General features: G+C 43.8%; 1 protein-coding gene across 1 annotated transcript; it reads right to left on the bottom strand.

Moving 5' to 3' along the window:
* Window positions 1–1,471: 1,471 nt before the first annotated feature.
* Window positions 1,472–6,213, bottom strand: LOC115332325. Its single transcript, XM_029994741.3, has 3 exons — window positions 6,146–6,213; window positions 2,451–2,716; window positions 1,472–2,220 (listed from the first exon to the last, which is right to left on the bottom strand). Exons 1-3 carry the CDS (start codon window positions 6,211–6,213, stop codon window positions 1,472–1,474), a joined length of 1,083 nt encoding a protein of 360 aa, XP_029850601.3.
* Window positions 6,214–15,108: the final 8,895 nt, after the last annotated feature.

The raw sequence follows: 15,108 nt of genomic DNA, 5'->3' as shown, positions 1-15,108 counted from the left end.
ATTCTGTCGCAAACGGCTTTTAACGGTTTTGGTTTAATGTCGTCTGGCCCGGAGGCGCAATCATTTTTTAATGCTAGAATTAACTCCATTATTTCACACTGGTCTGTTGGATATAGAAAGAGGGAATTAACACAGTTTGCCGAAATGAACTGCTCGCATGGTATTTCTGCACAGTTATTTAAAGGAGCACCAACAGTCACAAAATGAACATTGAACAAATTTGCTATTTGTTTATCCGTCAGCGCCTCATTGTAATATTGAACTTTTCTTGCCGAGGTATTTTTAGAAATGATCTCGTTTACTGTTTGCCATATCATTCGGGGATCTCCCATAACCTCTGAAAATTTGTTCATATAATATTCGCATTTTGCTTTTTTAATATCAGAGTTTAGTTTATTTCGGACTTTCTTAAATATGCAAAGGTCAATTTCGCTTCTCGTTTTTAGAAATATTTGAAATAGCTTATTGCGGTTTTTAATTCTTGCATATAATTCATGAGATATCCATGGTTTTCGAGTTTTCTTATGTTTTTTTCGTGTCTTCAGGGGAAAAGAGGTGTTATACGCGGACAGAAAGCAGGATAAAAAAACGTCATAGGCTGTGTTTGCATCATTTTCTCTCAAAACACGATCCCAATCTAGGCAGGAAATAAGATCTTTGAAATATTGAATATTTCGTTCCGAATATTCTCTAACCAGTTTTTTTTTCGTTATTCTTGCGCAGCTGGTTAACAGGCATTAGACAGTATATTGGCAAATGATCACTGATATCGCACGTTAATACACCTGATTTCAAATTCTCAGTAGGAAGATTTGTAATGCAGAGGTCAAGGGTTGTCTCGGAAGTCGAGGTGATTCTAGTTGGTTCAGCTATTGTGTTTGTGCAACCATAAGATGCAAATATATATTGAAAGCGCAAATATGAAACATTGTCAGCGGAAGCATTTATGTTAAGATCACCAACGAGAACCACCTGTAACTTTAGTTCTATGCTGTGTTCAAGCAGCGTTTCTGAGAAATGCAGAAAGTCATTTACGGATCCAGACGGAGGACGGTACAAGAGAGCAAACAAAATATCACAGCATTGGATCGAAATACACTCAATGTTGTCGTCTATAATTTTGTATTCAGGTACTATTTTGTATGATAGCTCTGAGCGAATATATATGGCAACACCACCACCAGCCTTTTTTGAGCGGCACGCAGACACACAGTCGTAACCAGCCAGCTGGACACACTCTTCACATGTAAACCACGTCTCACTAAAACAGATTATGTCAAAACATTGATTTAACTCAGATAAAAAAAGATTTACCTCGTCGAATTTTTTCCGCAAGCTTCTTGCATTTAAATGAAAAAGTGAAAGATAATGACCTTTCAAAGATGCGATATCACACGAAAGATTAGGCATGAAAATAACAAAAGTTCAGACGTTCTTTCGTACGAGTTACTTTAGATTGACAAGATCATCCTCACCGCGAACTTACCACTGCACGTTCACCGTTCTTTTTTCGGACTAGCACTTTCCCATTCGCATGCCAAACAAAAGCGTATCCTGATTTCTGCGCCCATTCCTTCGTCATCGACAAGAGAGTGCGGGAGAGCCGAGTCATGTTTTCACAAATATACAAGTTGCCTTTTTCTTTCTTAAGTGACTGCCTTTTTTGAAGCCAAGAATCGCGAAGCTCCTGACACGTGAAGCGAACGATAACGCCTCGTGTTTCGCCCGGTTTTGCTGGGAGTCTATGCAAGGCTGCAATGTCACTTCGGTTTACAGGTGGAATATCCAGCTTTGTTGCCAATTTGTTCATTTTTCCCATGAGGTCTTCATTTTGTGTTTCTGGGATGCCATGAATTTCAATGTTTAGACGACGACTCTGTCTTTCGAGGTTATCCAAATCAAATCGGAGCTGAGCTAGTTCGTTTGGAGAGGAAACTTTTTCTAGCAGGTCTACTCGCTTAGCCAGTTCTTTAGTGGACTTCTCCTGCGCAAGTAAACGACTTTGAAGGTCGTCAAACGTATCTGAAAGTACTTGTACAGACTTTTCGAGTCCACCGATCACGCTTGGCAAGGTCATCAGAGTATCGAGCTTATTACTTATTTCCAGCAACAGTAAAGAGAAGTCGACTACCGATTTCGGCGTTTTTCTTTCTTTGTTCGTTTTTTTGCCTCCTATGCACAGTCCACACTTCCATGTTTTTTTAAAATCCCCAGGTTTTCCTTGCAGTGTTTTTTCGGTTTTATCAGAGCACTCACCAAGATGGAACATGAAATTACATATAGAGCAGCGCATATACGATCCATTCTTAGGAATAGATAGCCGGCATGCGCAACAGCGTGTCATGACAAAATACACAAAAAAGACAAAACACCTTCACGCAACGCACTCTGGCAGCAGCGGCAGGTAGACTAGTAGTAATAAATAAGGTGACAAAGGGACATTTACCAACCTGCGAAACACAGGAGAAGAAGTATGAGCTGACGTGTCGTCAGCTTGCTGCCGCTGCCGCCAAATGCGAAGAAAACGCCCCTCAGCAACCGCAGGTGCCCATCGATGTCGCTGCCGTCGCTGATATCGCAGGCGATTTCGCTGCGTTGGAAGAACTTGGCCTTGCCGACGAAAAATAAATTTCCTCCGTTTGAAGCTTGAGTTTGTCGGATGACGGTCTGTAGGGATGTCGCGTCGGAGTAGTCGGTGGGCCACCAGGTTAGGCAGCTGCGAAACACAGGAGAAGAAGTATGAGCTGACGTGTCGGTCTACCCACTATCCTTCCAAACGGAGCCAATCAGAGCACGGCGTTCTGACGTCAGTGCAGCCGCGGCTCAAGAACCAGACGAACTTGCTCTCCGAGTAAGAAGGTGAGAAAATTAAGAAGAGATAAATTAACTGTGTGTCGCTCTTTTGTAAGCAGAATTTTATATTTACTTAAGGAATATCCGTGATGCGATATAGGAATTTTATTGACATTGTATGAACCTGAGGAAATTCAATATGTGCTCAACCTTAAAGGCGGATTTACGCAGCACTGTCTCCTTGCGTTACGTTATGTTAGGGGAGGTTACGTCTGCTTGCGTCTGCTTACATCGGCAATCGTGCGGACATTCATGCTACGTTAAAAGCGTGGCAATACATCCAAGGAGTATAGCTCTGCGCGTGTAACTCGTAGCATGAACGTTCCGGTGACTCATAACGTAACACAAGAAAACGTAAGGAAACGCTGCTGTGTGAATGGGCCTTAAGCAAAAAAAACGAAACGTCAAAAAAAAAAAAAAAGAAATACACGAGGACAAAAAAGTGTTTTACACGCCCTGTATCGTTCACTTCTTTGTCGGTATGTATTCTTTGTTGGCCATTTTTATGTGATCATGAACCAACTGGCTCTAATTACCGTTTCCTTGCGCCCTAGGTACAAGCAGCATTAGGCTTCTGAAGGCAATGATTTATGTCTATGACAAAACTATGACTAAATAACAATTAACTGAGTGATAACAAACGCCACATTCGCGAACGCACAACGAGGTCGAAAAAAGTAGGCTGGTGAAGGTTAATAAACAGTGTGACTTTACCCAACCTGAGTTTCACTTACAGGGTTTGGGTGAAGTCAGTATGTTTATCATTCGCGATGTTAAGAATTATTGAAGCTGTATATGTTTTTATACAGTTGATATTAGTTGTTCGCTTCTATCTTCTTTTTTATTTTATTTTTGTGTAAACCCCACACTCGTAAGGGGGCGGAGGGCTCGCCACTCTTTATAGCTGACTTTTTTCTTCTCACAAAATGGTGGTGATTAAACGGATTTATATTTGTAGTGCTCGGTGTAGAAGTATTTCACATCAGATGGCACCACAATGTTATTCCCCGCGTTTTCTTTTTTATGTACTTATCTAGCGGCAACAAATTTACTTGAGGTTCAAAGCACGCAGTTCTCAAGTCGCTATTCTTTTTCCTTTCGCTTTTTAAGTGGATTGCAAAGGAGTGCCGCGAAACCTTTGAGTCGTTGCCGCCGCTTGACGGAGCCTATCAGGTGCATGCATCGCCGTAACCCTTGCCCCCAGTGACACTTTTCGAGCTCGCCCAACACCCAATCCAACGAAATACGACACCACTCGGATCCTCCGTTGCATACTCATGACCCACAGCGAGGACGCAAGCAGACTTCGTTTTATCTGAACATGTTCACTGTACGTGCCGTTTAATCAAGAGGACTTAAAACAAAAACGGAAAAGAGGCGAATGCGATAGCCGAACCTAAAGTTAAGACTACAGTGTTTCCCGAAGCACTGAAAACTGTTAGTGTTGTAATAAAATGTAAGCGAAACATGGGTGAAACGAGCGAATTCAAGTTGTGCGACAACTTAAAAAGAGAATGCGGTAAATCATTGTGCTCTTTTAGAAGGATGAAGCTGGTTTCATTCCAGACCAAAGCATACCATAGAACCAAACCCCTCTTACATAACCTTTCGTAAGCGTTGTTCTACCTTCCTACATGTTTTACGATGTCAAAGACTAATATTCTTTATACATTGTCGCAGGTATGATTTGTTTGCGATTAAAGTGTGCAAACTGCTTGCCTACTATAGCCGGCAACTTGTGGCGTTTTCTTTCACGCAGGAACAGACCGATATCTCCGTTGCGCAGACCGCTACCGCAATGCATCGAGGGAACTTTAGTCGTTCTGCACGTGGGACTATTGCGCTGAAGCACCGCGCGTTCAGAGCATGGCACGGCACGAGGCGTCTCGAAAACTGACGTCTGCTTCCTCTAAACTAAAGTCATGGCGGCTAGGGCATGCGCCGAACACTTGGTGAGATCGGTCTATCAAAGCTAATGGGAGGGCAGGCGAACAACAACCAGGAAGTCTGACCTTTCAGAAGTTCCGCAGATTAGTGAGTATATGCATAGATTTCCACATTACAATATTATAAATGAAAAAAACAGGGAGTGCGCAGGCGAGCTGGTGGATGTTGGTCATGATGTAGATTACCCGACACTGTAGTAAAAGAGGGGAACTTGGTGGGAGAAAAGTGACAGCTAGGGAAGCAACAATGCGTAGCTTACCGCAATTTTCCGTTTACTATCATAAAATTTATCATTTAATATATTTATTCATTCTTGTTTTAGGCTCGCGAATCTGTCACATAGCTCACTAATTTTGTGGCGTGCTCAACGAAAGGAATGTAAAACGCAAGTTCTGGCGATTGTGTAAGTTCTACAAATACCGTTAGGATGATCATGTCAGCAGCAAAGAGAACAAAATAGGGCAAATGGTAGAACACAACGAATAGAACAGCGGAGACCAGCCACGTTTTATACATCGTCCTTCGCGATCCCGATGAATTTTCTTCTTTACTACTTAAAAGGTGTCCAATTAGTAAAGGAAAACAATTTACAGGTTTCAGAAAAAAACAAAGGGTTAAGGCAAAGCGTTTCACGCAAAGATGCCAGAGATCAGAGGCCCCAGAGACCAGAGGCCCATTCCAGCTAAGCGCGGCCATTTTTTGATCGCGTACTTGGGTTGCTACAACTGCCATGCGGTGACGCGTCACGTTGTTTGGCACATGGAACATTCCACCTGAGAACGCGCGCGCACAGTTATTGGTATGTTGTGGCTGCCAGCGACGCGCTGCCATTCGTCAGTGCTCTCCTAGTGGGCCGCAGTGGCCTACGGTGACATACGGCCTTTGTATTTTATTGCATTGTATTCTTTACTTCAGACAAAAACTTTCGAGAGGCTAGAGCAAAGAAAGACAAGATGGTTTTTTGACGGGACCCTAGCACCTGGTTCCAGCACTTACCAGAAAGAAGAGACAAAGCAAAATAACCCTAAAGAATTACTCGCGAGTATCAAAAGGACATCGAGCACATATAATAAATAATGTGCGTAGATGAACAAGTTGAGGTACCAAGTGCAGATTATGGGGCGTTGGTAATATATCGTTGAAGTTTTTTCTCTTTTGAATGTCCCGAATTGGCTGGTAGGTTGCAATACTTCAGCTGCAATAGGGTATCTGTTTAGCACACCGAGAAGAAGATGTATGCAAGTTTTTGCATATCAAAGTTTAGGCTATCTTTGCATTTTACGTAGTGACTGCGTCTTAAATTTCTCCACCCTTTTTGGCTCAAGCGAATCGCGTCATGAATAACCTTAATTTGTCCACCTCCGAGATGACGACTCCTGACGACATGGTGATGATAGCTGACATCATCACCATCATGCTTGAGTGGCGCAGCACAGCGAGAGTTGAGGCATTTGTGGGGATCGTCATAGGCGCAAAAAAGATGACGCTATTCGCCGAACGCGACTTCGGCATGTATGTATGCGCGTACGTCTTCTGCTCAACAGCGAGCCACGAATAGTCTCCTAGCCATGCTAAATGTTAAACACCGATTGGTTGCTCTGCTTTAACGCCCCTGGATATATAAGATATAACTCTTGTGGACAGAAGAGCGGGACACAATATATTGCGGTCACCGACATATAGTACATAGCTTGCATGCTGACGTCACTTGATCAGACATAATGGAGAGAAGGGCGTCTGAGATGGTAGCTTCCGCTGCGTTAACCAGGCTCTCCTGGCAACCAGAAAGAATGACCATCACGTGCAATTTATGTATATTTAATGGTAAAATAAAAACAAACGGCGCGTCCGGCTCTCCGCCTCCTCGAAGGGTCACTGTAAAATACCTTCTTCGCGCTCTTTTTTTTTTTTTTTTTTTTTGAGGGTGCGGACAATTATTTTTTAGTATTACACTGGGCGTGAACTAAGACTGCACTGTTTAAAATTCGGTTCTGATGACGACATCGCAGCAGCGTTGCTCCCTGGCTACTCCTGTTGACTGACTTGTTTCTTTTTACGTATATCTCACCTCACTGAACCTAAGTCGCCTTTTGATAGCAAACAAAGACACTAGAAATAATTGTTTTTTTATCTTTCGGGATTCTATGTAATTTCCATTCACTATTCTACACTTCGTTAAAAAAAAAAAAATCTCAAACGAATAGTTTATTTGTGAAGGGACCCCTTCCCTGATAAAAACGATGCTCACCTTTTGTGCTGAACCTTTACACTTCAGGTGGTTTCTTTACCTTTACCACAGTCGCAAAACAGAGGTTTCAAATGACTCGGTTTGTAATCTAGAATATTTGTAGGCAAGTGACGATCGGGTCGAGGTACAAGTCCTAACGGAACTGTGATGATTGCGTCCAGCTGACTTGTAAACACGCCGCAGATCTATAAAGTTAATACGAAGGTGGGGGTCTGTTCCATTTACGCATTTGAAACAATTCCCCATGCTCGAAAAAGTGTTGACGGTGCTCTTCGTGGCCATTGAGCGATGTGACATGTTTACAAGACGCCCTTTCGCTACTGCCGTCGAAAAATTCGTTTTTCTTCACCCCATTCTCCACTGCGGAATATTGGCTACTATATTCGTTATAAAGGCATGTTCGTTTTAAGAAATCACGTCGTATAAAGGAACATCGTGGTATAACTCAAGTGCCGCAGGCATGTCGCGGTCACTTCTGAGCGAGGGTGGGAAGAAGAACAAATCCTACATTACGACAGCGTCGCGCTCATTATGGCGAACACGCGTAACGAATCCGGGATAGCGCTCAAACTCGGGCCGACTGCAGACTCTCTCTGCGATGCCGCCGAACAAAATCAAAGGCGGCAGCGAGCTCGAATTAGACGAGACTTAATTCCATACAGCTTTCACCCATGCCTGTTGCGCCACCTCTATTAAAAAAAAAAAAAAAAAAAAAAAAAAAGTTCCCACCGTGCAGTTTTATATTTTATGATATCGTTCTTTTATTTATTTATTTTTCTGTCCTCCTCTTAAAATGGATTAAGTGAAAGCGGAAACCGCGCCGATTTTCTGCGAGGATTAGTCGCGTAAAAACGTTGGGCCACCAAAGACACCGCGATTATGGCGACATGGTCGTAAAAAAAGTTTGGTGCACCCACGGAAGAGTCGCTGTCGTTCTCACCGAGAAAACGCCCTTCGCGTTCTGACCAATAAGTTGTGTCGCGAATTGGTGTCGCGCTGCTTGGGGTGAAGGTGTATGGCAGCGAGCTGGTCTTGAGAAACAAAACGATGGTCGGCATGCACTCCAACCTTGCGTACACGAGCAGTGTTTTGTTCTACATTGCTTCAAATACGGTTCGATCTTAAATTAGTGACAAAGCCTGATCTCGGATATCAAATAAACAACGTCGGTCTTATACACCAACTCGACTCGATGACCCCGAGTTGGCGCTGCTGTCTGCACTTTGCATGCGCAGACTTTTTATCTCACGCGAATCTGGTTTGTGCGCACGCGCAATGCCCACATCTGCAGTGTGGGCAAACGTGGGCTTGTTTGTGAGCTGCGTGTTGTCAAAATACAGTTGTAAACATGGTACCGTGCCGTAACATTACTTTTCTTATTCTAAGTGGAAACGCCTAGATCTGTTGAGACAAATGAGCGAATAAAATATCTAAAACAAAAACAAACGGCATATCTAAAAAAGGAAAGCTGGCTTTTAGTTTTAGAGTGCATGTTTCCCGATATTTTGTTTCTCTTTCTATGTTTTCAACTCCCGCTTGATGACCTTTTTTGACTTACAGACATCATTTAAGTACTAGAGCCTAAACGTAAATTTATCTCGAGCAAGTACTCTCTACGGCGGAAATTAATTTGGCTCGAATCGCCACTTGTGTCTGAAGGCTGCGTCAGACATTGGCGTTAGTGTGTTAGCACACCGCAGCTCGGAGCAGTGGTGCTGCACTGGCTAAATTTCTCCTCTACGTGTGTGAACCAGTGTCGCCGAACCTCAAAGGCACACTGACCTTACGCTGTCTAAACGCGAACGCCAAATTTGGTTTTGGTTCAGTTTCCGGCGAACTGCATTGCGACTGCTTGCGTTCCACTACGGCACGGTGCGTGAACTACGGTTGCCATAGCAGTCATCTCGTTGTAAGTCATCATAAATGATCGTAAGGTGGTAGGTCAAAGTCAAACGCAAATGTCTGAAGCAGCCTTAGGCTGCAGAGGTGGACTTACGCCGGTGTTCCGACAGCGTACTCATATATACACTGCGATGAACCACTAAAGGTAAGACGACATTCCTGCTCTTTTAGCATTTATGTGGTACAGTTTCGCATGGAGGAGCACATATGCAGACGCTACAATTGCGCGCGTACGGCTTTTGCATCGCAATAGTTTGTACGATGAAAGACTTTCAACGGTGAAAGAAAACCGAGAACATCCCGGAATCTCGTGTTTAATACAGAAACAGCATAACTTTGTTGACCCCTGTATACGTTCATAACGCATCAATTAGTACACGAACGCAAGACGGTACCTTACTTGTTCATGCTGTGCCCACGAGGTACGGGAAATGGGATTACGATCTCTGATTATATGGTGCGCGAGCTTTCGCTCCAAGCGAAACAATGTTGATGTGTACGCACCAAACACCATCAGCTTGTCTTAAAATTAATTTTCCGTAATCTAAAAAAAAAAAAAAATACAGGGTGCTGAATTATATATTAGGTGAAGAACCGCATTGCTTCTCGTGGCCCGGAGATCCCATTCCCTCTCGTCAAAAACAGCTTCGATCAAGTCGCTTTCTAAGTATCACCCCCCTCCCTCGTGGTGTTTTTTGTTTTGTTTTTGGGGAAGAGCATTGTTGTGAGGGACATGACAGCTTCTGCCGGCTATCGGGAAATGTGGGTGCTTTCGATCCTTTCCCGTATCTGACACTTATGAGCTTTTTGAGGAAAGCTTTGTGAAGGAGCATATTCAGCCACTGGTCACTACCCACTGTATCATAAGTCACCGCCCGCGTTATCTCTCAATCTGCTGTTGGTTTGATAGCAAAGGCGTTTTTTATTATTATTTTTTTTGTTAACATTAAAGGACTCAGATGGAAACAGATTCCTATACTATAGACATTCAAAGTTAACTAAAATAACCACAAAAAAATATATAGTCCACTTTTTTTTTTAAGAGAATTTTCTAAAATGAAAGTACAAAGGTTTAGAACCGTTTTCACAACTGTCGACATATTGCATCGTATTTTTAAGACTCGTGTCCGGAGGAAGCAGCACGCTGTTCGAGATTGGTAAGTTATAGACGTAAGACGAGATTGGTAAGTCTTGGACGTAAAACTTACCAATCTCGTTCAGCTGTCCACTTGCCATATAAAAATATACGAAGTCGTTCATCTATGTCAGCTTAATATTGCTCAGCGAAAGTAATCTTGATCGTGATGCTAATTTGGATGCAGATATTTTTATTCGCAAGGCCGAAGGAACGAGTAGCTGACAAAAACAAGTTGACGCTCATTCAGTATTCGAAGCGAAGTAAGAAAAAACATTGCTTCGATGCAAATGACCTGCTTTTGCTCGCCGGAGTAAAACGTTTTTTTTATAAAAGACACTCCTATACACATAGATTATGTGATAATTTCCCCTGTGATGTCGCAACTTTTGTTATGATGGAATGTGTTTATGTAATACTCGTGGCTTGTGAGCCACTTCCTTGGTGTGTTAGACCAAGTTCTGATCATCATTGACTTTACGCTGTTCAAGCAAATATTATTTTCACACTTCTCACAAATATGCACCACTTTCTCCTTCACAGCATTCATAAACCTCTAGCTCCAAGATCAGTAAGTGCACATCTCGTACGGAATGTTTGAGTAACTTACGTCTGAAAATTATTTTAACTGCAATTAGAATTTTATTGCTCCCAACAGAGTTAATTACAATAAGAATTACGACTGCATTAAAAGTTTACCCATTACTACTGTAATGTACATTTCCTTAGAACGTTGTTGAATTACTTCGTACTTACCCGTTAGTGTCCGAGTTGAATGACAGTAATTTGACAGCATCTTACTGCAGTAAAATATATTTGTCCGCTTCTAACGTAAAGCGCTTGCGTTTGCTTTGGTACGCTATTCTAAAATCCATTAATATAATGGACATCCGCTGAAACTAATACTAGTCTCACACTAAAGTACAAAATAAAATTCTTAGATTCGCCTAGTCTGCTTCGAGAATTCATTTTTTTTCTTTTTGGGCATACTGCGTTTGATTAGAATTACCTACCTTCTAGAATCACCAAGGCCAATTTATATGAAAGCTTCCTACACAAACTGGCCTCCCTATTGCCAACCGCCTTAGATTTTTGTTTGCATGTTTAATTAAAACACTCGTTAATTTTACCTTTCCAATACTGCAAGACCTGCCGGGGGGCAGAGTTAACAAATAAATAAAATGGCTAACACATGTTTTCAGTCTTTTCAAGGGTGAGATGGCCACTGAGAAATGAGCAGTGTTATTAATTACAGGTCAGTCTGAAAAAAATACGGTATTTAGGTTTCCTATACAATAGCCGAATTTACCCTTTAGTATGGTGCAGGATCAGCGAAATGTTGGAAATTTATTTTTAGAAAACTACGATTTTAATGCAGGTGCAAAATGTGGGTACCAAAGTTTCGGTCAATAAACCTGCTAGCATCTGAGAAACGTTTAGAATAATTTAAAAGTAAATTATTGCTGTATTACTAAAGCCTATTATGCAGGCATTACTTCGATCTTCCCTACATATCTGCAGACAGGATCTCTGAGATTGCGGCTGGTGGGAGCTTTCCTTCCAGGTGAAATGAAGTCTCAGGGCTCGATTACGTTGCCTCCAGCAAAATGAGAAGGTACGACAACTTTCATTTCCTTTTTCGCTGGATTTATACGTTTATCAATTCAGGAACTAAAAAAACAATTATCGCTGACAGTCCAGCTGTACTTGTGTTCAAACCGTGTCGCTTCTCGTAAATCGGCGTTACCTTCCCTGTTCCCGATAAGCGCACTAGACACCAGTCGTCTTTTTTTTTTTTTTTCTCTCTTTCATTATTTGTTTTTCGAATACGCTTGTTTCTGGGACACGTATGTAACTGCAATATACTTATCAAGGACCACCTTCTTGCTGCTTTAAATAAATTCTGGTAGAAAAAAGCAAATAAGTGGTCTAAAAAGATTACTAAACGAAAGACAAACATTTTGTGGACAGCGCTACTTTTACCAGATTTGATTTCCCAATATTCTTTTCAAACCCAGGCACTCAACAGGTAAATTAAAGTCCCGTAAAATACAGGTATTGTCGCGATCATCATCGTGCAGTTGAACTTATGATTCTTACAATTTCTCCCCTAAATTTGTCTTCTTGGTTTCACTCCATGATTGTAGGGCTCCGAACGATGCAGTTTTTCCCCGCAACGCCTGAGTATTCTGCAGTTCTCTCGTGTGTTTAGTGGCGTTTGACTACGTCACGCGACTGCGGTGGCGCTGCTGTCGGTACTGCGCAAGCGCAAACGCTTCATTCCTCCCGAATTGGTTTCTGCCCACGCCCAGTGCCCACACCTGGTGTGGGCAAAGCGGGCTTGTTTCTAAACGCTGTGTACTCTGTGTTGGTGTATAGACACTATGTTCCATAAACGCTCAAGAACCGCAGGGCGTCCGAAACACGAGCATCTCGTAATCACCACCCTGCAACCAATGAGATTGCGACATTAGAAGATAAGAACGCCGACTGAAAAATCACGAAGCAAATAGCGTTAACATAATTAACCACGCCCTGCACCTCTTGAGCTGCCACCGACTTTAGAAGACTATGAGACGGAGTAACCCTCTGCAGCCAGTGCATGAGAGTGCGGCGTTGACTAATCAGAACACCGAAAAACGGATCGCAAAGAAAGAAGCGCGAACATTAGCCACATTCCGCGTTTATTGAGCTGTCAGTGGGCGCACAGTCTGAAGACAGATAACGATTGTGGCGTGCACTGCATTAGAGTATTTAAGCAACCCGTTTTCTCACTGGCTCGCAGGGAGGAAGTGGCCGAGTGGGCTAACGCGTCTCAGCTCGGAGCGTGGAGCGAAAGCTTCCGCTGGGAACCTCCTGGGTTCGAACCCCGCCGCCCCCGCCCGTTTCGATCTGGATGAGTTTCGATCTGGATGACCGGCACACGTTCGTGTGATCACTACTGCGTGATGCACGTTAAAAATCCCAGGTTAGCGGTTGTACCGCACTAGCTAAATTTCTCATCTACAGCTAAGAGACCGATTACCCGTTGAGGCGCATCTCCATCAAGGCTGTATAAACATAAAGAGCAAGCCAATTTTTTTTACTGGCTCGCGATTGAACCTGGCGGCCCGTCCTCTGGCTGTTGCCCATCCTGAGATGAGACCAAGCGTTCTTTTCCAGCCGTCTTTCAGTGACGGAAGACCGCTTATTACTGGCGAGTCAGCGTACACTTTTAGAAAAGCAAAAATGAAAGACGTTTGCAATTCACCGCAATGCCGAATTAAAGCACAGCTCTTGAGGAGGAGGAGGCGACGGTACGGAGAAAAGGGTACGCCCCTTTTCTTCCTCCTCCTCCCCCTCTTCCCTCCTCCTCTCCTTCTCGTCCTCCCCTCGTCATATTCCACTTCCCTCCTCCATCTTTCTCCTCCTCCTCCTCTCATTCTCCCCTCCTCCTCTTTTCCTCCTCCCCATCCCTACCTCCCCTGTCTCCCTCCTCCCTCGTGACGTCACTCGTCACCCTAATGATCCTCGCGAAGGCCTCGTGAAGGTCACGACCTTCACTCGTGAAGGTCGAGACCTTCACGAGGCCTTCGCGTGACCTTCACCTTCACGTGACCTTCACGAGTGACCTTCGTGACGTCAGACGTGACGTCACGTGGGGCGCCATTATAGGAAGCGTCCCGTAATGCAACACGCGGTTACGCCGACGGCGACGGCGACGCCGTTCAAGCCGGAAACGGGCGCCTAAGAGCTGCGCTCTAGAAGTTGTAGTATACTTAGAACTGCACGTTAGCAGCTGCTTCTTGCGTATGTTACTAACCTCTGGTAACTGCACTTTGTAACGGGCGTGTTCGTAGCAGTTACTAACAACGTAAGTTAGTAACGGGAACTAGTCTCATCCACGATACCTAGATGAAACCACTGCATTGGTTTAAAAACAGATGCTAGCTGCCGCGAAAAGCCTAGTAGCCAATTAGCTCAAAAATCTAGGTGGCGCTAGCTATTGCCCAATTTCAAAGGGCACGAAAATAGTTTCATTGCTTGTGCAGAGCCGTATATGTAGAGTTTGGCCTTTCGTTGGGAAGTATAGGAGACAAATGAGGAGGCGCCATTGGCCGAAAGCGGGCTGGGCGTTTTCCAGGGCGTCTTTAGAAATTCGAATGTGACCAACCAGAAGCCGGAAATAACACCCTGGTAATGGCCGTGAGAAACAAACCTGGCAACTGCATAGGAGTAACTCTCGGTGACTGAGAATATGGTACACGTGATGTTTCAATTACGCTCATCCAAAATGATGGTGGAAGAGTGCGACTAGCGGAACGATCGACATAACCTCTACGCCAAGCGCCGAGGGCCGGGAATCTGCCGTCCGAGCGGTCATACACTGTCCGAGCGAAAGAGTTCAGCGGCGTATTCGTTTCTTCCAATTTTCTGGCATGATCATGATCAAAACAACACGTGCACCCTATTTTCAACCACAAAGAGTTACTACACTTCACGCTTACGCGCTTATTAAAACGATATACGAACATATACCTTTGATCAGAACTGTTTCTCACTACAACTGCTAGCGGATTCTTTTCGGCTTCTGGTTGGTCAAGAGAGCATGCCAAGCCCTCTTTCCGAGTCTGACGCACGCCCTGGCTCTGCCCGCGCCTCCCATTGACCAAACTGTGTATACACGGCTCTCTGCTTGTGCGATTATATTGTATCTTCTGCACTTTGTATTACACACTCACACACAGTCGCGCGCGTACACACGCACGCGCACAAGCACGCGCGCGCGCAGACACACACATTCGAGTAGGTGGTGTCCGTACTCTCTATATATGAAGCGAAATGCAACGGTAGTAGGCGTGCCACAAAATGTCCCCCTCAGTCTCTCGGTGTTGATGCTGTTGTATTTTTCTTCGACTTGAAAGTTGCTAATTTCCCCAACACAGTTTCAGGTGTTACATTATGATTCATTATCACCAGCTCGCCTGCACACTCATTGTTATTTGGAAACCTCAGTTAATGGGCGCCGCCATGTAAAGATGGT

Source organism: Ixodes scapularis, unplaced genomic scaffold, assembly GCF_016920785.2.
Source record: "Ixodes scapularis isolate PalLabHiFi unplaced genomic scaffold, ASM1692078v2 PGA_scaffold2__306_contigs__length_199485367, whole genome shotgun sequence".
Taxonomy (NCBI): Eukaryota; Metazoa; Arthropoda; class Arachnida; order Ixodida; family Ixodidae; genus Ixodes; species Ixodes scapularis.
Note: the sequence above shows the minus strand (reverse complement) of the source record. Positions and strands in the feature narration are given on the sequence as shown.

Excerpts from the sequence above, each read along its gene's own strand:
- LOC115332325 (XM_029994741.3), bottom strand. The coding sequence starts at position 6,213 with ATGGTGATGATGTCAGCTATCATCACCATGTCGTCAGGAGTCGTCATC. Across the intron at positions 2,717-6,145 it reads TCGGAGGTGGACAAATTAAG|CTGCCTAACCTGGTGGCCCA; the intron begins GTTATTCATGAC and ends TGTGTTTCGCAG. Across the intron at positions 2,221-2,450 it reads TCTTCTCCTGTGTTTCGCAG|GAAAACCTGGGGATTTTAAA; the intron begins GTTGGTAAATGT and ends AAACACTGCAAG.